The sequence below is a fragment of the Phyllopteryx taeniolatus genome, chromosome 12 (genome assembly GCF_024500385.1).
Source record: "Phyllopteryx taeniolatus isolate TA_2022b chromosome 12, UOR_Ptae_1.2, whole genome shotgun sequence".
In the NCBI taxonomy this organism is placed as follows: domain Eukaryota; kingdom Metazoa; phylum Chordata; class Actinopteri; order Syngnathiformes; family Syngnathidae; genus Phyllopteryx; species Phyllopteryx taeniolatus.
In genome coordinates this window covers 23,889,142-23,914,348 of record NC_084513.1, presented here as the reverse complement: position 1 = coordinate 23,914,348, position 25,207 = coordinate 23,889,142, and the positions used below count along the sequence as shown (strand labels likewise).

The window sequence follows — 25,207 nt, the reverse complement described above, 5'->3', positions numbered from 1 at the left end:
CAGCACGATATGTTGCGTCTGCCGTTTGTCCGGAACACTCTCTCGTGGTTACAAATCAGCCCCGACACCCTTGAAACGCTACAGAGCTTCTGTTTTCATGTCAAAGCATCAAGGTTAAGGTCCACTCCAAAAGAAAATTGGAATGTTCCTTAATTTTATTCTGATCGTCTCTCAACTTGATGGACGAACAGTTTAGCGATAGTAAGGCCGCGCAACTGATTTATCCTTTGTCGCTATTAACCTTGACTTTGACGAGATCGGCCAAGTTCACTAGTAAGGAGTTAAAAAAAAAAAAAAAAAGATGTGGGCAACAACCCACACTGTGTCAAATCTCATATTGAAAGTCTTGATGAGCGCTTTCCAGATCTGTAATTATTTTGTTAGAATGCCCTGACATGATGATGTGATTACCCAAAGACTTTGGCTTGAAACTCTCCCCAATCTCCGTCGTTCAGTCTCGAGACAAGTCCGATCACAGACAGCGACACAGCCAAGCGCACCGTTTTCCAGAGGTCTTACTCCGTCGTGGCCTCCGAGTACGACAAGCAGCACTCGCCCTCTCCGGCTCGAGTCAAAGCCGTGCCCAGACGCAGAGTTCACAGCGGCGATGCGGGTGATTCAGCTTAACCCGTCGAATAGTCGTGCAAGCTGTTCGGCGTCGTTTCTGACCACCTGTTTTTTGTCACCGTACCAGAGGTGGGATCTTCGCTATTGCGCCACCCGTCTCCCGAGCTGTCCAGGTTGATCTCCGCCCACGGCTCCCTCAGCAAAGGGGAGAGGAACTTCCAGTGGCCCGTGCTGGCGTTTGTCATCCAGCATCACGATCTGGAGGGCCTGGAAGTGGCCATGAGGCACGCGTTGAGGAAGTCCGCATGCCGGGTGTTTGCCATGGAGGTACAACACTTACTTCTTCAATCTCCAGTTTTATTTTAGCGTGAAACCCGCAGCAGCATTTCGCGACGTAACCGACACACACACGCAAAATATTAGGACCCTTGGCTATTATACGTACAATAACATAATATAGAGTTTGTGTCCTCCTTCGCAGCTTTTGTAGAAACTGCTAAACTACATAACTCAGAACTCCATTGCAAATCCTTCAGTCGTGATGGCTTCCACAATAAACAAAAGTAACCTAACCCCCCCACCATTTGCTTGTACCACCAACGCATACCAATTTGATTTCATTCAATTTATATCTGATATGCTTCAAACTTAGCACACTAAATATGTATTAAGATACTATAGGGGCCTGACTACAGGTAAATTCTTCCATACCAACACTACAGTGTATCCAACATACCCAATATGAAACCAATATGTAATATTACAGTGATGGTAATGGAAACTTTGTGTCCCCATCAGGCCTTCAACTGGCTCCTGTGCAACGTGATCCAGACCACTTCCCTGCATGACATCCTGTGGCATTTCGTAGCCTCTCTCACTCCATCGCCCTTCGAACCCGACGACGAGGAAGACGACGAGAACAAGGGCAACAAGGAAAACCTTGAACAGGTGACGAGTGGTTGAAAAGTGTTGCTTTTGTTTGAGGGGGGCGGGGCTGCGATTTCTCAATGGGCGTCATCGTCACACCTCACAGGAACGAGACCTCGGCGTTTGCGAGCACCCTTTGTCCGACATCGTTATCGCGGGGGAGGCGGCTCACCCGCTGCCCCACACCTTTCACCGCCTCCTCCAGACCATCTCCGACCTCATGATGTCCCTTCCCAGTGGAAGCTCGCTGCAGCAGATGGCGCTAAGGTACTGCACCTCCGTTTTGGGTTTTCCAGTTGTGAGCTTTTTGCGGGTTCGACAGGTTGCGTCTCGCACTTGTAGGTGCTGGAGTCTCAAGTTCAAGCAGTCGGACCACCAGTTCCTCCACCAGAGCAACGTCTTCCACCACATCAACAACATACTGTCCAAGTCCGACGACGGCGACAGCGAGGAGAGCTTCAACATCAGCGTTCAGTCGGGCTATGAAGCCATTAGCCAGGCAAGAAAAAACCCAGCACTCGGGTACTGTTGCCGAAATGTCGCAGCACGCGCTGACTGCGATGCGTCGTCGCTCGATAGGATCTCTGCCTGGTGACCTGCCTGAAGGACCTGACCGGCGTGGTGGACATCAAGACGTCCAGCCGTCCCGCCATGATCGGCAGCCTGACGGACGGCTCCACCGAGACCTTCTGGGAGTCCGGAGACGAGGACAAGAACAAAACCAAGAGCGTCACAATCAGCTGCGTGAAAGGCATCAACGCCTCCAACGTGTCTGTTCACGTCGACAACTCCAGAGACCTCGGGGTAAGGAGGGGGGGAAAAAAAACAAACAAGTTTTCAAGAGAACTGCGATGTTTTCTTTTGATCTTCATTGTTCCCCTCCCCCCCCCAATCCATAGAACAAAGTGACCTCAGTGACGTTCCTGTGTGGAAAGGCTATAGAGGACCTCTGCAGGATTAAGCAGGTGGGACGATGAGAGAATACAGTCAAAACACAACAAATGCTGCTTTTATTATTCAAATATTACAATGTTTGGGTTCCACGACCGAGACATTTTCCACAACCGCGCTTTCATTAGCGCAAAGGCACTACATTAGTAATAATATTAAAATATAATAATTACCATCATAATGCTAAGCTTATATATTTCAATACAATACCTATTAGTTGTATTGATATTGTGCTGCATTTTCCCCAAAAGTTAAATCTTTTTAAAAGTGAACTCATGTAGTGGCCACATTAGTTTATTGACTCAAAAGTATACACATTTTCACAGTAATATTTCATGATATTGCATGTTTTAAAATCATTTTTTAATTGGTTTGTAATGCATTTTCTGTAAAATAAAATATATTTGTACACTGTAATATTATAGTTGACATTATTAGTTATTATTCAACTCAATATTTCAACTACGATATCTTTTAATGTTGTGTAATAAATATTTTACACAATCACTATGAGTTGCTAAATATATTTTATCATCTTATCTATTTTATTTAAAATTTTGTTTTACAAATGTTTTACTTTTTTTTTTTTAAAACTATGCATTACAATATTGGTATTATAACAATAATATTACATTAGAACAATATATTCTGTACTTTACAAGTGCAGTTTTCAGAAATAAATGGAATTGTACAAAATAGTTGGAATACAAATCTAAATTTAAAAGAACACCACTGTGTTAATTTGACAATGCGATGTTGTCAAACGTTATAGTAAAAGTCATTAGAGGTTGCGGAGTTGTTCAAATAATGTACCTGCGAGGACCCTGAACGTAACTCTTTTTCCATCTCAGGTGGACCTGGACTCTCGTCACATGGGCTGGGTGACGAGCGAGCTCCCCGGGGGCGATCATCACGTGATCAAGGTGGAGCTGAAAGGGCCCGAGAACACGTTGAGGGTGCGCCAGGTGAAGGTGCTGGGCTGGAAGGAGGGCGACAGCATCAAGATCGCCGGCCAGATCTCGGCCAGCGTGGCGCAGCAGAAGAACTGCGAGGGCGAAACGCTGCGTGTGTTCCGCCTCATCACCTCACAGGTAGTCACAAGCGCACATACCTACTTGCAGGTGCAAAATAAATCCTTATCCGTATTTGTCCATTTTGCTCCCAACAGCAAAAAACTACCATGGATTTTGTACTTTATTGATCGTTTCTAATGTTTTTAGCATTATCTTTATACATACTGTGTATTGATTTTTCAGTGTATGTATTTGATTAAACCACTACCTTTCTTCACTATTTATTCGGGGGACAAAATTCACCACATGTTCCACTGCCTTAACCACTGAGACTACAAGAAGAATTGTCTTTTTAGGTGTTTGGGAAGCTCATCTGTGGAGATGCAGAGCCGACCCCGGAGCAGGAGGAGAAAAATCTGCTGTCGTCTCCGGAAGGAGAGGAAAAGGTCTGCTGTGCCAAGTTCGTCCGTATACTTGCCAACTTTTTAGTGACACCTCACTTCATTTATTTACATTTTCGAATAGGTACCGTCAGACGCGGACCTCAAAGAGCACATGGTCGGAATCATTTTCAGCAGAAGCAAACTTACCAACCTGCAGAAACAGGTCAACTTGAAGACACAATTAGCACAGGATTAAATTAACTCTTGAAAGACATTTACCGTGATTTTTGTTGTTGTTGTTGTTTCTTTCTTTCTTTCTTTACAGGTGTGTGCGCACATCGTCCAGGCCATCCGTATGGAGGCGACGCGCGTGAGAGAGGAGTGGGAGCACGCCATCTCCAGCAAGGAGAACGCCAACTCGCAGCCCAGCGACGACGACGCCTCCTCGGACGCTTACTGCTTCGAGCTGCTGTCCATGGTGCTGGCGCTGAGCGGCTCCAACGTGGGCCGGCAGTACCTGGCGCAGCAACTGACACTAATGCAGGATCTCTTCTCGCTGCTGCACACGGCCTCGCCGCGAGTGCAGAGACAGGTGAGCGAGGCCGAACATGGAGGAAAAAGGGCTTGTACAGTGCTCGTAACGGTGATTCGCACCAAGTCAAAGGATGACCATAAAAGTATCTTTTAGTCTCTCAGCATCCCCACAGTAACATTCCACGGCGTGCGCTCGCGCTTTATCACAGGTGACGTCGTTGCTCCGACGGGTCCTTCCGGAGGTGACGCCGGTTCGACTGGCCAGCATCATCGGGGTGAAGTCTCTGCCGCCGGCGGACATCAGCGACATCATCCACTCCACGGAGAAGGGCGACTGGAACAAGCTGGGAATTCTAGACATGTTCTTGGGCTGCATTGCCAAAGCGCTCACCGTGCAGCTGAAGGCCAAAGGGACCACCATCTCTAGCACCGCCGGCATGGCTGCCGGCAAAGGGGTGACCACCGTCACGCTGCCGATGATCTTCAACTCCAGGTGCGTTGGCGCCCTGCGATCGAACGATATTTAGTATCGAAGTATTGTTTTATTTTTTTACCCTCAGTTACTGCGTCGTCGTAGGTGTTGCTGCCTTCACTTTTGCAATCAGTAATCAAAAGCATGCTTGATGGGGTTGAGACCAAGCCATTGAAGAATTCTCCCTTTCTTTGCATTCAAAGTCTTATTGTTGCAAAGGTGACAAAAGTGAAGGCAGACCCACACTCAAACAGCAAGTGAAGCTTAATCCACATTCAGTCAAGTGCTACAAACTTATCAGAAGGATACAGACTGTTCATATACTACAATAGCAGGTCAAGACTTTTGGAAGGTAAAGACATGAAATATGCTACAAAACTGATGGGACAAATGGATAATGCCTACAAACATATTGCTGTACTAAGACTTTATGAAGGCAAAAAAACAAAAAAATAATCAAGGCAATCACCTGATCTCAACCCAGTAGAGCATGCGTTTCACTTACTAGGCTGTAAGATACACAAACAAGCAGCAAGTGCAGGTGGCTCCAGGGATGACCTCTTTGGAATCATTCTTTTCGATCTGCTCTATTTGTGTCATGTTCAGCTACATCCGGCGAGGGGAGAGCCACTGGTGGATGAAAGGCTCCACCCCTCCCCAGATTGCCGAGATCATCATCAAACTGGTGAAAGACATGGCAGGAGTAAGCGCCTTTCTTTGTGATCGCGTGCACGAGTTTACCGCCGACCCTCCTCTCAGGTGGCCTTGTCGTTCGTTTACAGGGTCACCTTTCGGACGCGTGGTCGCGAGTCACCAAAAACGCCATAGCCGAGACTATCATAGCGCTCACCAAAATGGAGGAGGAGCATCGGTCGCCCGTGCGCTGCATTGCGACTACAAGGGTATGCGGTCACTCGACTTCTTTTCAAATCTTCTTTTCTTCTTTGGTATTAATGCATCTTGTGTTGTTTCTTGATGTGTGAGCTAGCTGTGGCTGGCACTAGCTTCCCTGTGTGTGCTGGACCAAGATCATGTGGACAGGCTGTCTTCTGGTCGATGGATGGGCAAAGACGGACAGCAGAAACAGATGGTAAGAGTTACATGAGTAGAAAAAAAATAATACTATCATATAGATTTATAGATGGGTATAGCTTTCGCCATGGGTCTGGGACCATAATAGCTAATAGGAGCGGAAGATTCAACCACAGACAAAATTTCATTCAGATACGTTTTTTTTAGCTTTGTCAATCATAAAATGTTAGCACTGCTGCTAGGCAGAATTTGTGGCGCACAATTAATTTGTGTCCCAGACCAAATACAAGGACAAGATCGCAAAAAAGCAACATAAGAAATATGAGAATTATTGTTTTTTTTTGTGTGTCTCCACAGCCAATGTGCGACAACCACGACGACGGCGAGACGGCGGCCATTATCCTGTGCAACATGTGTGGCAACCTTTGCACCGACTGCGACCGCTTCCTCCACCTGCACCGACGCACGCGCTCTCACCAGAGACAGGTCAGCGTTTGGCAGGTGTTTTCAATGCCACTTATTGTGCACTAACCGCTTTCACGGTGGCGCTTGGCAGGTGTTCAAGGAGGAAGAAGAGGCCATCAAGGTGGACCTCCACGAAGGCTGCGGTAGGACCAAGCTCTTCTGGCTCATGGCTCTGGCCGACTCCAAAACAATGAAGGCCATGGTGGAGTTCAGAGAACACACAGGTGAACCGACGTGTTTCACGCAACACACAGCAGGGGATGCTCCATTTTCCCCTCGAACCTGAACCTGAGCGGACATGTTTTTCCAGGTAAGCCTGCATCCAGCAGCTCGGACGCGTGCAGGTTCTGCGGAACAAGGAACGGAACCGAACTGTCGGCGGTCGGAAGCGTCTGCTCTGACCCCGACTGTCAGGTAAACCATCTGAGGGATTGAAAAGCATTCGGTTGAGCTGGCAGGGCGCGTCGTCCACTGACCGACGTGTCGATGGTTCGAATCCCGACGGTCTGCTGTCCAATTGTCCTTGGGCAATACACTGAACCCGAATATTTTTAAAAGGTTACGCTCTGCCTTAAACCCAGCGTATTTGCCCAAGGTTTTGTGTAGCTTGTTCTTCTCCTTCAGAAAGCAGAATTTATATTCCTAACATGTTTTTTTTTTCTCATTTCCCTTTTTCTCCCACAGGAATACTCCAAACTGGCATGCAGTAAAACGCACCCATGCGGGCACCCGTGCGGCGGAGTCAAGAACGAGGAGTCGTGCCTCCCGTGCCTGCACGGCTGCGACAAGAGCACGGGCTGCTTGAAGCAAGACGCCGACGACATGTGCATGATCTGCTTCACCGAGGCGCTCTCCGCCGCCCCCGCTGTTCAGGTACGTCCTCCCAACATGGATTCCATCAGGGAAATCACCGAATGAAAGTGGGATGATCGTTTCCTGATGGAGAAAAGGAAGGTGTCTATTTATTCGCTAGACGATGCACCTGCTGGCTGAGGCACAGCATCTATTAGTAGGGCCGTTTGAGGAAATACCATAAATAAATATTATATATATTATTTTAAAACTAAAATACAGTATTTCCTCTAACAATGGCCCTCCCTCAAAAGCAGGTAGAGTAGGTGCTGTACCTGTTCCGGTATCTCAGTTCCTAGCTGCTGCTGTTCACACTTGCGAACGAAAGCGTTAACTTCCGAGCCCATTTCAACTCTGTTGATAACCAAAACAGCAGCACCTACTGAGGAAATGTAATCAGTCTATTAGACGAATTAACGTGTGGAGGCATACTGTTTGTTGTAAACAAGACAATCTTGGGTTTATGCAGACGATGTTCCAGTAGATGTGGTCACTCCACAATCTTGTGTAATCTTTTTATATTTCGTTTTCAACTGCATTTTTATTTGACATAGTATAATACAGCTAATTTTGTTTGTTATCATTCCAAATAAATTCTTGCCTAATGAAGGCCTGCCCCCTCCCCGATCTGCCGTTGAATCAATAAATGCAATAATAAGAGGAAATGTTATCCAGTTATTTTACTACTTTTAAGTGCCATTTTCCACAAAGAAAGGCTTCCTTGCTAGTAAATGTGTACTCTCTGCAGCTGTGTAAATTAATTCCCAGGGTCATTAAAAGGTCACATATTTTGTTCATTAAAATTCTAAAATGCATTCTTTTAACCTTGTAGCATAGTTGCCAAAGTCATATTTGAAGGTTTTTGGCAAATAAGAAACATTGAATTTTTTTTTTTTTATTGATTTGGTAACAGCAAGCCAAAAATGACCAAGACAACTATGCTATCGCGTTAACAATTCGTACAAATATCTGTAGTGGCGTAAAAATTAAGGCCACCCGACTTTATGTGCGGAAATCAAGTAAAAAATTGCGCTGCTCCTGAATCCGGCTGAAATGTCTCCTTTTGTTTACATTGCAGGCCGGGCCGCACAAGACTCTTTTTTTTTTAATTTGTCTGACTTTTTCGGTATTCTCCCCAGCTGGACTGCACTCACGTGTTCCACCTTCAGTGCACCCGCCGTGTTCTGGAGAACCGCTGGCTCGGGCCCCGCATCACTTTTGGCTTCATGTTATGTCCAATTTGCAAGGTAAGATGACCCCAGCGGATAAAACAAAGAGGCGACCTTTCACCCCACCCGGTGTGAGACCGTCTTTCCAATGTTTTGTCCTTTAGAACAAGATCAACCACTCTGTGATTAAGGACCTGCTGGACCCCATCAAGGAGCTCTACGAGGACGTGAGGCGGAAGGCGCTGATGAGGCTGGAGTACGAGGGTCTCCACAAGAGCGAGGCCATAACCACGCCGGGCGCGCGCTTCCACAACGACCCGGCCGGCTTTGCCATGAACAGATACGCTTACTACGTCTGCTACAAGTGCAAGAAGGTACTCTTTGAACGAAAGCAGCGTTGACACGGTCAAGATCGGAGCTAACGTGTGTCTTGTCAGGCCTATTTCGGGGGAGAGGCCCGCTGCGACGCCGAGGCGGGGCAGGGCGACGACTATGACCCCAGCGAGCTGATTTGTGGAGCCTGCTCTGATGTCTCCAGGGCTCAGGTGGGTCAACGATAGCCGCGCCACGCCCCGCACCTGCTGCGGTATGTCGCGTGTAACCGACAAAGCAAACAAGCGACTGGAAAAACAGCCCCCAGTAACTTAGTGGGATTAGTTTATGAACACAACCGTTTTATTCAGGTCACGTTCAAACTGTGTGTGTTGGTAACAGGACTTGAGAGCTCAGCTTGCGCCAAAAATGGCCTCCTTTCATTTTGATGAAGTTGGGACATTGTTATTACTTTTGGCGTAGGTTCAACGTCATTCCAAAGACAGTTTTAAAGGCTAAAAGATTTGGAGTAAATTTCCCCCAAAACTACCCATGGAATTTGGGGAATAGCCAACATTGGACAAAGTTTGACATAAATTGTGATTTGTAGGAATTGTAATTTGGGATAATATGCGTTTGAGTTTTCATTAGCTTGTTTTGTGATATATATAATGTATATATATTTTTGCAAAGGGTTCTGAATTATTCTCGTAAATTTTTACTTCTTCCTTTGGCTTATTTAAAACACTTATTCCAAATGATGGATCTGCATCATGCAGAAAAGAGTAAAAAAAAAAATTATTAAAGGGACTTTAATGGGTTTAAAAAGGCTCTTTAAATTTAAAAATTAAATATAGGAAGATAAAACCAATGTGAAGCCTGCGCTCCGGCTGTGGGTGTTGGAAAGGACTGAACCGCGCGCCACTAGCCTCAGCTTGTCTCTTTGTCAACCATATCCTCCAATCGACCGAAAATAACAGTCAGCGCTGCTTTTGCTGTGTGGAAATGTTAACAATGCCGACGTGTGTCGTGGACCAGATGTGCTCCAAGCACGGCACGGACTTCCTGGAGTACAAATGTCGCTACTGCTGCTCGGTGGCCGTCTTCTTCTGCTTCGGCACCACGCACTTCTGCAACGCCTGCCACGACGACTTCCAGAGGATGACCAGCGTCCCCAAGGAGGAGTTGCCGCATTGCCCCGCAGGTATGCGCCGACTCTTCTTCTTCTTCTTGCGACAAAACAAAACAGCGGAACCTCTAAAGTTGAACGACCCTATAAAGTCACACAAAACTTGGGAATTTGAACTACCGTCGTGAGCCAGCAACCTTTGCACTCCTTTTGGACCTTTCACAGGTTCCGCACTTGAGCTCGTTTTCTGCACTGCAGACGTGAGTCAAAACATGCTGTCCATTTTTACGCACACTTCATGTAAATGTCAGTATGTGAAGAAGAAGGGAAAAAAATTAGACCTCATAGGTGGCGTGCCCTCTGTAACCTCCACGTCATAATTACAGTCAATATTAGTAGGAGTTGTTTTTTTTTTAATTTTTTTAAATGAAAATAAATGACCATGCGTTGTTGTGCCGCATCACGACGTATTCTTACACCGAGTGTCCTTTGTAACCTTGAAATGTCGTAAACCGAAGCCCGTGTATTTGAGGTTGTAATCCTTGCCTCATCTTTGTGCCAGGGCCCAAAGGCAAGCAGCTGGAGGGCACCGAATGTCCCCTGCATGTGGTCCACCCGCCCACGGGGGAGGAGTTCGCTTTGGGCTGCGGCGTGTGCAGGAACGCGCACACCTTCTAACCCAGAGTTGCGCCGTTGGGACGCCTTCTTGTCCACCGTGATCTCTGGCAGGATGCTGGCTGCTGCTGAAGCGCATTCAGCATGTGAAGCTCGGCTCCTCCCTGCAGGAAACGTGCGCAGGTTCCCGGGTGAGCCGAGAGCCCGCAGGTCTGCTCTCCTCCCGAACCGGTCGGTATCCAGGCTCCGCTACGGATCCTTTGGGATACCTGAGCGGAAAAGAAGACAAATAATGATAACATCAAATATACACATAATAAAAGAAGAAAACAACCTGTGGCGTGTTTGCATGCGGCCGTCGTATTCCCTCGGCTTCTCTCCACGCTGCGCTCCTCCTGATCACTCAAATGGAAAAAAAAAAAAAATCATCCGAGTTATGTAAAAGAGAAAAAAAAAAAAAAAGGAACAGGCCGTATTTCCAGCTTCCTAAATATTATACATTCAAAATGTTGTTGTATGTAAAACATTTTTCGTAATCTTGTACAGTATTCTCCAACTGTCAAGTGCATAAAAAAAGGTTGTCGGGTAAGACTGTTAAAAGAATATTGTTTGGAAGGAAAATAGTGTACGATTTATCTAATCTTGTATATAATGCTACTATTCAAATTAGCTGTATTCTGAAAGTTGCTACTTTTCACTTCACGTTTCTTTGATATATTCTGGGTTATGTTTTGAGCCAGAACTTTTCATGAAGTGCAATACTGGGCGTGCCTCCTGTTTTGCAGCTGTTCAAAAAAACGACAAAAAAAAAAAAATGATGGAATGTATGTCAATAAAGCCACTGTACATTTTTATACAGTTGACGGCCCTGCTCTTCTAATTGTCACATCATCTTCTGTTGTTGAGGATGACGACTGGCGGATGTATGTCCTATTTATTTACCAAATCTTTTCCGCGATACAAACCAACAACAAACCTCAAGTGAGATCGATGACAGCTGAACAATTTAACGGGTCTGCCATCACACCAAATGATGTTATTGTACATTTGTAATGCATTTTCCCTAGTAGGAGGTCAGGCGGTTAGATTGTTTTGGAGAGGAAAAACACCTGCTATTATATATATATATATATAGATAGATATGTAGATAGATAAAAGCGTAATACTTGTGAATCTGCACTGTAATATCTGTGGTGGATGGAGTTGAATGGTAATAAACCAGGTTGTCTGTCTGGCAGAGTTTACACATATTCTTTTATAAGGAGGCGTTAAATGACTTGTTCCTATATTTAGATATTTTAAAACTTCGAAGCGGACCCGAATGTGCGCTTTTTAGTCATTATCAATATTGATTTGATAACTCAAAATCCTATTAAAAAAATGGTATGTCGAAAGTGTTTCATTATAAGTTTCCAATGTTGTTGCTTCCTAACAAAAAGCAAGTGGATCTCAAATTTGGACTTTTTTTTCATATTTATCCCCAAAAAAAAAAAAGTCTCTGGGGAAACAAAATACAAAAACTGACCAAATTTGTGGCTACATGCTTTTTGTTGGACAGCAGTGGGGCAAAAGTAGTTAAAAAGTTGAAAAGAACAGCATTTTATGACATTGGTAATGTCCTCCTCCAACATTGCAGCATTGCTCAAACCTTTCCACAACACGTGGCACACAGCACCAGAAAGTCCCAACATCCGTTACAATAAAAGCCTCAGAGATGAACTTGTGATAGTATCAAGCAGGGGTCAAGATTCTAAAATAGCGATTAAAGGCAAGAGTTAGGATTTCCAAGTCTGGCTGTGGCTTTGTGTGTGTGTGTGTTGACCTGGCGGAGACCCTCAAAGTACCCGTAAGGACCTTCCTTCCTCCCTGTCTTAAAGTAAGTTCATTTAAAAAGTGTATACCTACTTTTCGCCCATTCTGTATATTATATGGATTTTATAAGCCATACAAACTATAATTTCTCAAAATATGGATTGTCCAAAACTCCACGGGCCCCTTCTCCAAATGGCTGACCAGTGAGATACTGTAGTTTTTTGTGTTGCTAGTCCATAAAAATGCCACCACTTACCATTGAGTGGGTCTAACTTTTTGTTCTTATTCTTTTTTTTTTTTTTAAATCACATTTGCATTGGTGTAAATTTGAAAATGACAGTATTAAAAAACAACAACAACAATCAACTACTATAGTTCAAAGGTCAGTATTGTAGGACCTGACCAAACTATAGTGTTTGAGGAAGCAAGCTAGCTGGCACAACGACGACGAGATGATTTACCCAAATAATTTGAGTCGAATTTGTTTATTTCCCAGAAGTCTATTCGCATTAATCAGTAGGCAAGAAGTAGCTCTTAGTTTCAAAACTGCTGTTATAGTCCCATTTTTCAGCCTGAAATTTCACCCAAAAGCCTGATATCTCGTTTTGTGAGCAGTGTATATTATAGTATTCAGATATACATGCAGTCTATACAATATTTATCTTAAATAAATATATATAAAAGAAAATTATCTAAATAAGCACAAGGATGAGGTTGTTTTCTGTTGACATGACGAAATACGCTGTAACTTATCTGTATGGTCACCAAACTTGCTTTATGTGTAAAATACTATAACAGCAAAAGAACACACAGAATTTCCAAATTAGGCGTGATTTTGAATAAATAAGTGAGTCGTCTTTTCGCGCCCAGGTTAACGCCATTAGGCGCCTTATTAGGAATCCCACCCGTGTTGTAGGCAGGAACCCCCTACGCCAATATTACTGGCTCCAGGACAAGCGCCGCTGCGCTATGATTGGCTTCTGTATTCCAATAGAACACGTCCTCCTACTTCCAGACGGGAACAGGAGTACTGGCTTTAATATGACACCTTAATCTTGACCTTAACCCATCCTAAACCGTCTTAGCACCAACCTAACCATGACGAACGTCTTTGTTTTCACTTGGTTGAACTGTGAGACATGTCTGGGACGGTCATCTCGTTCCATCTCGCGGAGCCTGCGCTTCCCGTGAGGCAGGGGCCAATCATGTTGCAGCGGGGCGTTTGCTGGCGGAACGCGCGTGGGATTTGTAATAACGCGGCCGGGGCAGGCCGACCGCCATTTTGCTCTCTTCCCACAATGCACCGCGGCCCTGAAAACAACACTTCGCCATTTCGGGCTCCGGGGGGCTGAGCCGTGGAGCTGCTGCGAGCGAACGAGCGAATTAAGTCGACCCCGACCAGGCGCCACTGTGGCACTTTCTTGGTCGTTAACGCCTTTCGCTTGCGAACGAGCTCCGATGCTTGTTATTTTGCTGGCCCGAATGATCTTTTCCAGCGTGGGCCCGGGCTGAACTGTCGTCTGCTTGTCGGATTTTCCTGCTAGCAAGCTAGCCGAGTGTAAACAAGGTGGGTGCGTGAGCGTCGCGGGCAACTTGGATACACAAATAAACAGACGCTCGGATGAGCAGCAATTGGCCGAATGATTTCTACTCGTTGTTGCTGTTGTGTGTTGGTTGGCAGCTTCGTAGCGCGGAATGAGCAAGACGCTATAACAAGCACGTTACGTGTAGTTTGCCATTACGCAGCTCACGTAACTGTCAAGTCAGTTCGTCGCGTGTAAAGTCTGAAGTTGGAAAGCGGACATTCTAGATAAGCGCTCATTTAAACATGTACCGGATCAACTTTCACCCAATTTTCAGTCAGTCAATTGTGTTTATCGGTCAAATAAAAAATAACGGGTTAAGTGCATTTTCAAACTGCTAACATTGGAGTTAACGGACGTTACATTTTAACATTTGAAGATAGAAAGGACAAACAAACATTTACATCGTCGCTTTGCAGTATTATACTCCATACTCTCCACTAGAGGTGCAACAATTCATTCAGTCATCGACAACTAATCGATTATCAAATGAATTAACAGCTATTTTCAGAGTCGACCAATTGTTTAACTTATATTGTCTAAATCCTCAGAATTCCAGCGTCTGAGCAATAAATTATTCTCAGATTTGTGTAGTCCTCCATGAAAGGAAACAGATTAGCTTCGTGTTTAATCAAAATAGGACGTTTACTTTGGAAAACAATTATCAACTGATTTTCAGACTTGTTACCCACCGTAATCATTTTGTTTGTGCATTTTCTGCACTGTCAATTTTAAATAATGTCCTGTTTTTCAATCAAGGGATGGAAATAGATTTTTTTTTGTATCCTATTAATCGATGTGTCAATCCACTTACATCTGATATGTGGCTAAAAAGATGACACCCATAAACACACATGCTACCATCAGCCTAGCTTGTTAATGTGCCTTAGCGCTGGATGCGAGAGTGTTATTTACTCCCAGCGTTCACTTTGCTGCAGCTGTTCGTTTGGTGGATGCCCTCAGTGTTGTCGTTTAGCATGTCTCGTTTTGACCAATGCGCAGTGTAGCCCGTTTTGTTGAATTGTAGCTGTCACATTTCAGGATGAAGAGGATAAAAGGCGCCAAGGAGGAGGGCAACAGCTCCCCCGGTAAGAGCCCGCCCGAGGCCCGCAAGAAAGTTCGGAAGCAGTCGAGCCCGGCGTCGGAGGCCGGCGACTCGCGGGACTCCGGCTGGGCTCGGCTGCCGCAAGAGCTGCTGCTGCACGTCTTCCAGTACCTCCCGCTGCTGGATCGGGCCTTCGCCTCGCAGGTGTGCCGCGGGTGGAACCAGGCGTTCCACATGCCCGAGCTGTGGCGCTGCTTCGAGTTTGAGCTCAACCAGCCCGCCAGCTCTTACCTGAAAGCCACGCACCCGGACCTGATCAAACAGATCATCAAGAGGCATTCCAACCACTTGCAGTATGTCAGCTTCAAGGTGCGAGCGCCGCTGGGTTTGGGGTGAAATATTTACGAGGACTAAACAAATCTGGGTTTTGGCACCTCGTTTTCTGTGTGCTGTTCACCAGGTGGACAGCAGCACCGAGTCCGCAGAGGCGGCCTGTGACATTCTTTCGCAGTTGGTAAACTGCTCCCTGAAGACTTTAGGGCTCATCTCAACAGCCAGACCCAGTTTCATGGAGGTCCCCAAGGTAGAATGAACACACAAACATCCATTGTCTCGTGTTTGAAAGGAGGTTTGTTTGCATATTAGCGGAAGAGAGAATGTTGTTGAATGTGAGTCTTAATTTAGCAGCAGAGATGAAACGATATGAACATTTCATGTGATTGTTAGCATCACCAAACTGAGAACTTATCAGTATTATAACAAAAGCAAATATCGCAAATGCAGTAAACCCTCACTTATTGCGGAATGAAATCTGCGAAGTAGCAACCAATGATTATATTACCATATGCATTTTTAAGTTTCATGTATGCATTTCAAAGCGAATTTGTAAAACAGTACTGAAGAGAGCGGTGCGGGCATTAATTTGTCCACTTGAGGTCGCAGTCCACGCACAACACGAGCAGAAGCCGTGCTTGGGTGACTCGCACAAAATCCGTCGCGGACATGGCGTGAACAGGCGATTTCCTGAGTTAACCCTTTGCCCCGTTTCTCACAGTCCTGGCAATAAAGTCAGATAAAAGCATTATGGGTACCCAGAATTCATTGCAGGGATGTTTTAAACTTAACAGTGCTGTAGTTGTAGAAAATCTAGCGAAACATTGTTCTTGTATTCGTTCCTGTCACTATTGTGATGAGTGCGCTTTAGCTATTTGTTGGGCTAAGGTTGGTGAGGTACTCAGTAGGGTTTCATTTTCTGCTAAAAACAGTTGCTGCCACATTTCAGTACGCTGATCGTATCAGAGATGTGATCATTGGTCACGTTTTTAAGTGTGTGTTGCTTTTTCTTTGGCTTTTTTTATGTCGCCAGTGATGACTAAGGAGGGAAAAGTGTGACGATAACTTTTTTTTTTTTTATAAACCCATCCCCAACTTGCTGAAAAACTCACCTGTTTGCTGTTTTTGTGTTCAGGCCGTCGCAATCAAAACGTTGCTTTGACGCCAGCATGTGGCATGTTTGTGCTAAGGAACAATGCCAAAGTGAGTTGAGGAGCTTCATTTCAACAAAAGTAGTGTTTTGCTGCCATCTTGTGGCATCTATAGGCTATATGAACCTTATTGGGGGGGGGGTGAATCTCTCTCAGATTTTCGCTTTTCGCTGCAGAGTTCGATTTGTGAGAGGGAAAACATTTGCCCACAGAAGTGTCATGATCAACATAAAAGCACAAATCCGCTTTTGAAGGTTCTCTGCCTTCCATTGTGTGTCACTTTATTTCTTCAAAGCACACAATGGTTTAGTTGTAGCTTTTGGTGGCCGGAGCGCTTCATAAATCACTGTGTTGTTTTCCGTCCAGTCTCACTTCATCTCGGCGCTGACGGTGGTGTTCGTCAACTCCAAGTCGCTGTCGTCGCTGAAGATCGACGACACGCCGGTGGACGATCCCTCGCTGAAGGTGCTGGTGGCCAACAACAGCGACACGCTCAAGCTGCTCAAGATGAGCAGCTGCCCTCACGTCTCGCCGGCAGGTACGTGAGCGCAACCCAACGGCCGCGTCGTATTCCAGCAGGCAAATGTTGCGCCCGTGCTCTTCTCAAGGCTTTTTTACGTCGGCTTTCCAGTAAATGGGCGCGTCAGAGATCTAACGGTAGCGCTAGGATGAATTCGCCTGCTGTCCTTTTCAGACAGAACAGGACAGAACATTGCCGTGCGTGTCTTCTCACAGCTGTTCTGGCTTCGTGAAATGAAATAATTCGATGCGCGGCCACTTGCTTTCGACGTAAATGGATTTGCGCAGTGAGTCTGAGGTGTTGAACTTCACATTCCCGTTAGCCTGATACGAAGTGTTTAATTTAATTTTAACGTCCTGGCAGTTTTAAAATGTATGAGATCCCAGACATGATGAGGGGGAAAATCTTGCAAGTGTTCTTATCGTGTGTTGTGTTCACGTCATTTTGTTGTTTGCTAAAATTTTCCATAAGGTTTTGAAATTAACTCATTTGCATTCTTTATAAAAATGGCTTGTTTCAATTTCACTTATTTCCCCCGCTCATTTTCTGTGTGATTTAGGGTCCAAAGTGTTGTTAAAAATAAAATAAGTGTGCAGTCCCACGTGAGGTTGTGCTGAGCAAGGCAAGGTAAACCAATTGAAGGTGAAACACAAAACAGTTAGAAATGGCCAATTTGATAAACTCAAGGTCCCGTAGTATATTCTCAGGACCAATAAAATGCAAGCGCGATGTCCCGTTTTTTTTTTGCAAAGCCTCCATTTTGTTGAAACGTCAAGTTGTCGTGGCGATACAGGTCCGGTGTTGGAAAGCCGTCGACGGCAGCTTGTTGTTTTCCAGGGATCCTGTGCGTGGCGGACCAGTGCCACGGCCTGCGGGAGCTGGCGTTGAACTACCACCTCCTGAGCGACGAGCTCCTGCTGGCGCTGTCGTCGGAGAAGCACGTGCACCTGGAGCACCTGCGCATCGACGTGGTGAGCGAGAACCCGGGCCAGCACTTCCACAGCATCAAGAAGAGCAGCTGGGACGCCATGGTGCGCCACTCGCCCAAGTTCAACCTCGTCATGTACTTCTTCCTGTACGAGGACGAGTTCGGGCCCTTCTTCAACGACGAGATCCCCGTCACGCACCTCTACTTCGGCCGCTCCGTCAGCAAGGAGGTGCTGGGCCGCGTGGGCCTGCACTGCCCGCGCCTGGTGGAGCTGGTGGTGTGCGCCAACGGCCTGCGTCCGCTGGACGAGGAGCTGATCCGCATCGCCAAGCGCTGCACGCAGCTGTCGGCCATCGGCCTGGGCGAGTGCGAGGTGTCGTGCGGCGCCTTCGTGGAGTTCGTCAAGATGTGCGGGCGCCGCCTGTCGCAGCTCTCCATCATGGAGGAGGTGCTCATCCCCGACCACAAGTACTCCCTGGACGAGATCCACTGGGAGGTGTCCAAGCACCTGGGCCGGGTTTGGTTCCCGGACATGATGCCCACCTGGTAGAAGCGCCGGCGCCGCCACGACTCGAGCGGAGCCCAAAGTTACTACAAAATGTTCGCCCTGGACAAACCTCTGCCGACGCGCTTTATCCGACCGCAGATTTTTCCGAGCAGATCGGCGCACATTTGCACTAGCGCTAAAACGGCCGACAAGCCGGGAACGTACGGGATGAATTTGCTGAAGACGGCCGCTGCGGACGAAATCAAAATGGAGAGAGAGGGAGAGATGTCTATACGTCTGTAGTCGTCACGTTAGCGTGTGCGGTGTCCATTCGTGGTGGACTTTTTCACTCTCATGCTCGTTCCCGTGACTTTGGTTTTTGTGCAGGCGGCTTATCCCCCTCAGCGCCTTGTGTCAATACCAAATGATCTTAGTCGGCGCAGCGGCCGTAAATAAATGTATAGAAATATATGACGTGGTCTCCGAGCTGCTTCGGGAGATTGCTTGTAACCCGCCGATAGTCGGCTTTTAGCTGCTCTAACCTGGCCGCGCTCTTTCGCGGTCGCTCAGGTGCATCTGGTAAAGTTTCATCTGTACGTTCTGCGTTTGACCCGTTCACGCCCCCAAACCTTCCCCGACGTCGCGGTGGAGTTAGAAAACGGCGCAAGTACAGCTTTAAGAAGGAAGACAAAAGCATTTGTACATACAACGCTGTGTGTTTGTTTGATTGCCACGACGACGAAATGTTTGTATTTCTTCAATTTCACCCTGTTCCTTCGCCGTCGACTGTACGGCATTTCCACTGCACGGTATTCGTCTTCCAGTTCAAAAAGGGGAAGAAAAAAAAAAACATGGAAATGCATATGCCGCACGGGCATCTCAAAGTATTGGAATATTGTGGAAAATTCCGTTAATTTCAGTCGTACAATGGACAAAGTGCAACCTTCGAATTGAACAACTGAAATCAATCTTTTGTCCAGTGGTCTGGACTCGTTGCTCTAGTTGAGTTGAACTTGTAATATCAGCATGAGCTAAGCTAACGTTAGCATAGGAGTTGAGTTCGGTGGTTTCCAGCAGTTACCCAAACAGTACGAGCTCGCACGATTAAACGTCGGAACGCCAGCTAACCCCGAGTACTTTGACGAAAAGCATCTACGCCGACGACTTGGTTACCGTGCAGTGGAATTGGAAATGAGTGGACGGATCTTTGCCCTTCTGTCCATTTTTTCACTCGACAAGATGTAACTTATTGACATGAATTTTGCGTTTTGGAGCGTAAATGTGTTTTGTTACCCCACAAATGCCAACGAGAACATCCATCCATTTTCGGAGCCGCTTCGCCTCACGCGGGTGGCGGGCGTGCCGGAGCCTATCCCAGCTATCATCGGGCGGGAGGCGGGGCACGCCCTGAACCGGTTGCCAGCCAATCGCAGGGCACACATAAACAAAGAACCATTCACACCTACGGGCAATTTAGAGTCGTCAATGAACTTACCGTGCAGGTTTTTGGGATGTGGGAGGAAACCGGAGTACCCGGGGAAAAGCCACGCAGGCACGGGGAGAACATTCAAACTCCACACAGGCGGGGCCGGGGCTTGAACCCCGGTCCTCAGAACTGTGAGGCAGACGCTCTAACCGGTCGATCACCGTGCCGCCCCTCGTTGAGCACCATGCAGCAATTCGGTGGGTCCTTGGTTTGTGGTGACGTAACCCAATTTTGGATGCAAGACCAAACACACTATAATCCATTTTACTAACCTATGCTAAAGCAGTAGTGAAGTCATAATTACAGCAAATATTTAGGATTATGAAAAAGAATCAAACGAAGGAAACTGGGGCTGCCTTTGGACATATTCTTACGCCGCTGCGCAAACGAGTACATTTGTTGGCAACCACGGAGCTACCGAAACTGAAGACCGTCTGTTCCTGCGACTTCAAGCTATTTTTGGAAGATTATATGAATCTCCTTCACGATCAGCAATAATTGACAAGAAGCAAGCACAGAAGAGGCTTAATATACATAATAAAGCTTTATTATTTTCTTATTAAAAACAGTAATGTACCAACCTTCAGGACAATTGTATATGATAAGTGGTAAATGAAAGCCGTTCATTGCTATCATGTCATTTCGATAATTTATAAGTGACATGAATGATACGGGAGACGCAAACTCAATATGACAGTAAACGCACCACGATGGTACAGTAACGAATGACGTGTTATGATTGGACCGCAGCTCTCGTCTGCTGTTGTGTAGTGTTTTGTTTTGTTTTTTAATGGAATTTTATTTGCTACAAAAAAAAAAGTTTGTTTTTCCATGTTGACGGGTTGATCCAGTAAGTTGCTTAGTTCGGAGCGTCAACTGTCCTTGAAACGCTTCGTCTGCTTTGCTGCTTTGAACACGACCTTTGGACATGTGATCGTCTGCTAATAAACATTTGTGAATGGATGCTTTGCAACGGACATTTCGTTCTTCAGAACATACGTTTTATATTAATAATTTATTTAACACCTCTAGGAGCTCAAGCATTGTGAATTGGGACTTAAAAGCAGAGTTTTGGATAGGAAACAATCATCCCTGTAATTTTAAAGATCAATAGGAATCTAAGAGAAAGAAAAGCCACCAGATTGTACTTGCTTAAATTATTATTTTTTTTTTTTTTTGAATGGTTGACTTTCAGTATTTGTCAATGATGCCTGAAAAATGTGTGACTTTTTAGTAGACAACTCGGGAAAGTCCAGCTCAGCTAAATTCCAAATGAAATTCTTGTTGAGATACCCAAATCCACAGAAGTAATTCACAAAGATTGTTAATTAGACCTTTCAGTGACAACCAGGTTTTATCTTAACTAAAAAAAAAAAAATAAAAAATGTGTTGAAAATAATGACTAGTTGAGACAAGTTGGATATTTTGCCTAAGATCAATTGAAAACCAACCGGGTCTTGTATTGACTTTTCCACAGTAATACCTCGACGTTTGAAGATGGCTTGAAAACTGACCTGATGATAATCAGATCTCATTTTAAACGGGACTTGAAATCAACCCGATTCGAGCCTTGACAAAACAATCATTCATCAAGAATGAGTTGAAAATGTTGACTTTTAGAGACAAATTGGACATTTTTAGTTCGTCAACTGCATCAGAAATTCTAAACCAACTGGGTTCTCGTTTTCGGAAGGTTAAACTTTGCCTACTCGTAATTCCCTTTTTTGCCAATTCATCTGTTTTTTTACCCCCCCCCCCGAGGGGTCGTTTTTCATAGTATACGGTATAAAAATAATTGTTTCCTGGTTGTCGGTTTTAAGGCAAAGGCACCTCCTCGTATAGGATGCCCACGTAGGGAGGCTTCATGGGCAGCCTCCAGTACTCAAAGTTGTAGTACAAGTAGAAGCGTTTGTCCAACACCACCTTCTTGTAAGCCTGCAGCATGCTCATGGCGAACTCCGCCAGGGACTGGTGGGGTCTGAAGATCTCGTAAAAGTCCCGGATCTCCGTCGCCAGGTTCTTGAGCGCCGGCTGGCCGAAGATGGCGCTGTCGTTGCCCAGGTAGGCGGGCTCTCCGCTGTACAGGTAGATCTTGGTGTAGTTGGTCTGGGAGCGGCTGGACAGTTTGGCCCCCAGCGCGCTCAGCTTGCGGTGAGCGCGGTGCACGAACTGCGAGCAGTCGTACGACTCGAACCACACGGTGGCGTCGGGACCCGGGTGGGACCGCACCGTCCACGTCTCGTAGTAGATGCCCGTCGTGTTGTCGTCGCGCACCCACCGGGCCAGATCGTTAAACTGATTGCCTGAATGGAGAAACCGCACGATATAAATATAAATACGTCACTACTCAATATTGATATCGCCATCGAGCTCATTCTCACTTACGCAAACATCCGCAATGCAATGAGTCATTGCTATCTTTTGTGGAACAGTTTCAATATTGGAGCAGCAAATTTGGATTGGATGACCTTATCATTTTTTTCAGTACAGTATGGATATAATGATATATCATGATGAATGATACGGTTATCCGTTATGGTACAGTATTAATAAACCAAGATCATATATGGATAATGTGTTCCATAAGAGAATTTTCCTTTTCCACCATCAAATATCATGACTGCGATGAATCTGGATGTGAATTGTATCGTTATTTTATTCCAGTACATTCTCGATATAGAGTGACCTCAAATACTGATATCACGATGAAAACGACCGCTCATCTTTTATGTTACAGTATCAATATACTGACATCAAATATTGACAATGAACCGTATATGCACTTTTGGGGAGATTGCAGTATCAATATAGTAGCACGTTTACGTACTATCGATATATAGCGAAATCTTCTCTTCTGTGGTACATAATCAATACACTGATATCAAAAATGCACTGCATTTTCTCATCTCGCACGGCACACATTACAGCGAGGCTGCAAAAGGTATTACCGCTGATTTCTCCTATTTTCTCCAAGGTTCCGTTCTGCGCCCAGTGGAAATCGTCGATGCCGTCAAAGAAGCACGCGGCCCCCTGGTTGCACCAGAAGGGGGCGAAGACGTCGGGTCGGAGGTGCGGGAAGGTGCAGTTTCCCAGCTGGAAGAGTTCGTACCACTCCACGGTGTAGTTGGCCCCCGTCTCGGCGCTGCTGAAGCCGACGGCGTCGTGCATGATGCGCTAACAAACGAACAAACCGGGAACATCGTCGCTCGTTATTATGGCGGCCGGCGTGCCGCTCGCTAGCTTTGCGTCAAATTGGACTTACGAGTTTTCCCAGGACGTCTCCGTACTTGAATTCCCAGACGGGAGTCTGCAGGCGATACACCGAAATGACGTCAGCGTCCTTCATGTAGGGAATGCGGCCGTCTCGGTCCCCGGTAGGACAGAACGGGAAAAGAGCTTGACAGTAAGGGTCCGCTTCGGGCCGATGGTCGAAGCGTCTGTCGGGCACGTTTTCATCTTTAGCAACTGCGACTTACGCTTGTTTGCGTTATACTTTCTCCCAAAAAAAAACAACAACAACAACTTCCAACGCCGTCTTCATGAGCCTCAGAGGACAACTTCACTTGTCTTCATGTTTTATTTCTAGTTCGTAGCGATTTTTTCCCTGTAATATTCGACAATTTGTCCACATAAAATCATGACTTTATCCTAGAAAAAAAAATCTGCTATTTATATTTCACCTCCATTCTTGTAATTTTTTAGCTTTACTCTGCAAAATGATGGCATTTTCTTTTTTCGTTACTTTTTTCCCTTTCAAAATTAGTTTGGGTATTTTGGGGGCACAAATTCCAGACTAATAATATTATACGTTTAAAATTTAAATATAAAATTCTGACCTTTTCCCCATAATTGCACAACATTTTCTTGTCATACTACAACCTCGTCAAGGAAATATTTCTGGTAATTTATGACTAAATTCCCAGCAAATTATGAAACTCCAACTCTATTCGAGCAGAGATTCTGTTTTAAAAGTATAATTACAAATGTATTATCATAATATTAGTTAAGAGGTTATTCTCTTGAGTATAAGCTAAACTATTTTCTCAAATACAAAATGATTCCCCTCTCAAGTTTATTCTTGTCATTTTACTCCATTATTCTAGTTTTCTGTCAGAATATTATGCCTTTGTTCTTGCAAATAATACATAACTTTTTCTGCAGATTTTTTTTCCCCCTCACAATATTCCATCTTTTCCATCATAATATTACAACTTCATCATAGTCATTTTGCTACGCAAGTCCCTCAAGAATGTTTTTTTCCCCTTATAGTTCAGTTGCTTTATTCTTTGAACTATTATGATTTATTCATACTACAAGATTATTCTCTCTAATTTCGGTTGGGATCACATCATTTAATGGAGGAGCCCAACCCTGACCTTCAAAATGTCTTTGTGGGATACACAAAGTCATTTTCTCCCACATAGTTAAAGTGAATTATCACATTAAAATTCCAGAAATCCTGTGAGTGAGTGAATGAATGAATGAATGAATGTGCTTGTCAAGAAAACATTGAGCCTCATCGTTTTGTACTAAGTAACAGGAGCGCATTCATTGTGATAGCTACTGTCTTTAAGTAGATTACAATAATGAACATGTTAAATGAATATATTTCTGACAGTGTCAATCATAGGAGTGCATTTTTTTTTCTTTCGTACTTAATGATGTCGCCGGTGGGAGTGTAGCGACCTTTCCAAATTAGCGAACAACCAAATTCATAATACAAATATAATACAATAAATATACATAAAGGTCCTTTCAGCGCACACGTGTTGAATAAGTTACTCTCTTGTTAAGAGCATTTTTAACAAGAGCTGGTAAAAGTTCAGCAAGCCGCTAAGTGGTGCGGGTTCCGGGGATTTGTGTCACATGACTTGACGTTCACGCACTTTGCTCTTTTCTTACCTGTACGGCACCGGCCACGTTTGATTCTTGAATGCGTTGGCGACGTGAAGAAAGGCCAACGAGACGAAGAAACACACACGGATCTCCGAGCGAGGCATGTTTGCAGCTTAAAAGGCGGACAAGAGGTGGCCTCTTCTCATTCTCCTCTTCTAACGACAGCATGCAGTACTTCCGCAATGCTGGTCACGTGGTTTTGTTGACTAGTTCAAATCACGAAAGACGAAAACATCGACGACAGATTCGACACAAAACTTTACGAACGACAGTGAAATAAATACCGTAATAAAACATGAAATATTTTGAAAAATCCTGATGATTAACTAACTCAAATGCGATCATTTCATAAAAAAATAAAATGTGTATTCTTCATTCCTTTTTTTGTTTCACGTCATTCTGTGTCACTTTATAACAAAACACGGGTTTGCAGCATCATTCTACAGAAATTCACTGAAACGTACTTAAACATTTATGTTTTATTAGCTAAACTTTCGAAAGGTTTTTTTTGGGGGGGGGGGGGGGGGGGGGTAATTGAACGTCAA

The 25,207-nt window shown here is 45.2% G+C and overlaps 3 protein-coding genes across 20 annotated transcripts in view; 2 read left to right on the top strand and 1 right to left on the bottom strand.

The window, feature by feature from the left end:
- The window catches only part of mycbp2 (MYC binding protein 2), a 63,742-nt gene extending 52,467 nt beyond the window's left edge, over positions 1-11,275 (top strand). For all 16 annotated transcript variants that reach the window (XM_061791444.1, XM_061791440.1, XM_061791443.1 and 13 more), the window contains 24 exons: positions 456-613; positions 695-894; positions 1,366-1,515; positions 1,601-1,761; positions 1,837-1,993; positions 2,074-2,298; positions 2,394-2,459; positions 3,297-3,536; positions 3,815-3,904; positions 3,984-4,064; positions 4,167-4,433; positions 4,585-4,868; positions 5,454-5,550; positions 5,630-5,749; positions 5,836-5,937; positions 6,237-6,365; positions 6,436-6,568; positions 6,655-6,758; positions 7,029-7,217; positions 8,336-8,443; positions 8,530-8,739; positions 8,803-8,910; positions 9,716-9,881; positions 10,369-11,275. In XM_061791444.1, the coding sequence (XP_061647428.1) occupies positions 456-613; positions 695-894; positions 1,366-1,515; positions 1,601-1,761; positions 1,837-1,993; positions 2,074-2,298; positions 2,394-2,459; positions 3,297-3,536; positions 3,815-3,904; positions 3,984-4,064; positions 4,167-4,433; positions 4,585-4,868; positions 5,454-5,550; positions 5,630-5,749; positions 5,836-5,937; positions 6,237-6,365; positions 6,436-6,568; positions 6,655-6,758; positions 7,029-7,217; positions 8,336-8,443; positions 8,530-8,739; positions 8,803-8,910; positions 9,716-9,881; positions 10,369-10,484 (3,661 nt within the window). In that variant the 3' untranslated portion in view covers positions 10,485-11,275. The remainder of the gene's footprint in view (positions 1-455; positions 614-694; positions 895-1,365; positions 1,516-1,600; positions 1,762-1,836; positions 1,994-2,073; positions 2,299-2,393; positions 2,460-3,296; positions 3,537-3,814; positions 3,905-3,983; positions 4,065-4,166; positions 4,434-4,584; positions 4,869-5,453; positions 5,551-5,629; positions 5,750-5,835; positions 5,938-6,236; positions 6,366-6,435; positions 6,569-6,654; positions 6,759-7,028; positions 7,218-8,335; positions 8,444-8,529; positions 8,740-8,802; positions 8,911-9,715; positions 9,882-10,368) is intronic.
- Positions 11,276-13,524: 2,249 nt separating this feature from the next.
- On the top strand, positions 13,525-20,729 carry fbxl3a (F-box and leucine-rich repeat protein 3a). Of its 3 annotated transcripts, none has more exons than XM_061791465.1 (6): positions 13,525-13,800; positions 14,858-14,934; positions 14,992-15,230; positions 15,322-15,444; positions 16,712-16,883; positions 17,703-20,729. In XM_061791465.1, exons 2-6 carry the CDS (start codon positions 14,859-14,861, stop codon positions 18,341-18,343), a joined length of 1,251 nt encoding a protein of 416 aa, XP_061647449.1. In that variant the 5' UTR covers positions 13,525-13,800; position 14,858; the 3' UTR covers positions 18,344-20,729. The 3 variants fall into 3 exon arrangements, with proteins under 3 accessions (XP_061647449.1, XP_061647450.1, XP_061647448.1); XM_061791466.1 differs by having other exon boundaries at positions 14,858-14,939; positions 14,997-15,230; XM_061791464.1 differs by having other exon boundaries at positions 14,858-15,230.
- On the bottom strand, positions 20,234-24,956 carry cln5 (CLN5 intracellular trafficking protein). Its single transcript, XM_061791473.1, has 4 exons — positions 24,669-24,956; positions 23,029-23,203; positions 22,715-22,940; positions 20,234-22,069 (listed from the first exon to the last, which is right to left on the bottom strand). The coding sequence occupies exons 1-4, from the start codon at positions 24,764-24,766 to the stop codon at positions 21,582-21,584; spliced, it is 987 nt and encodes a 328-aa protein (XP_061647457.1). The 5' UTR covers positions 24,767-24,956; the 3' UTR covers positions 20,234-21,581.
- Positions 24,957-25,207: the final 251 nt, after the last annotated feature.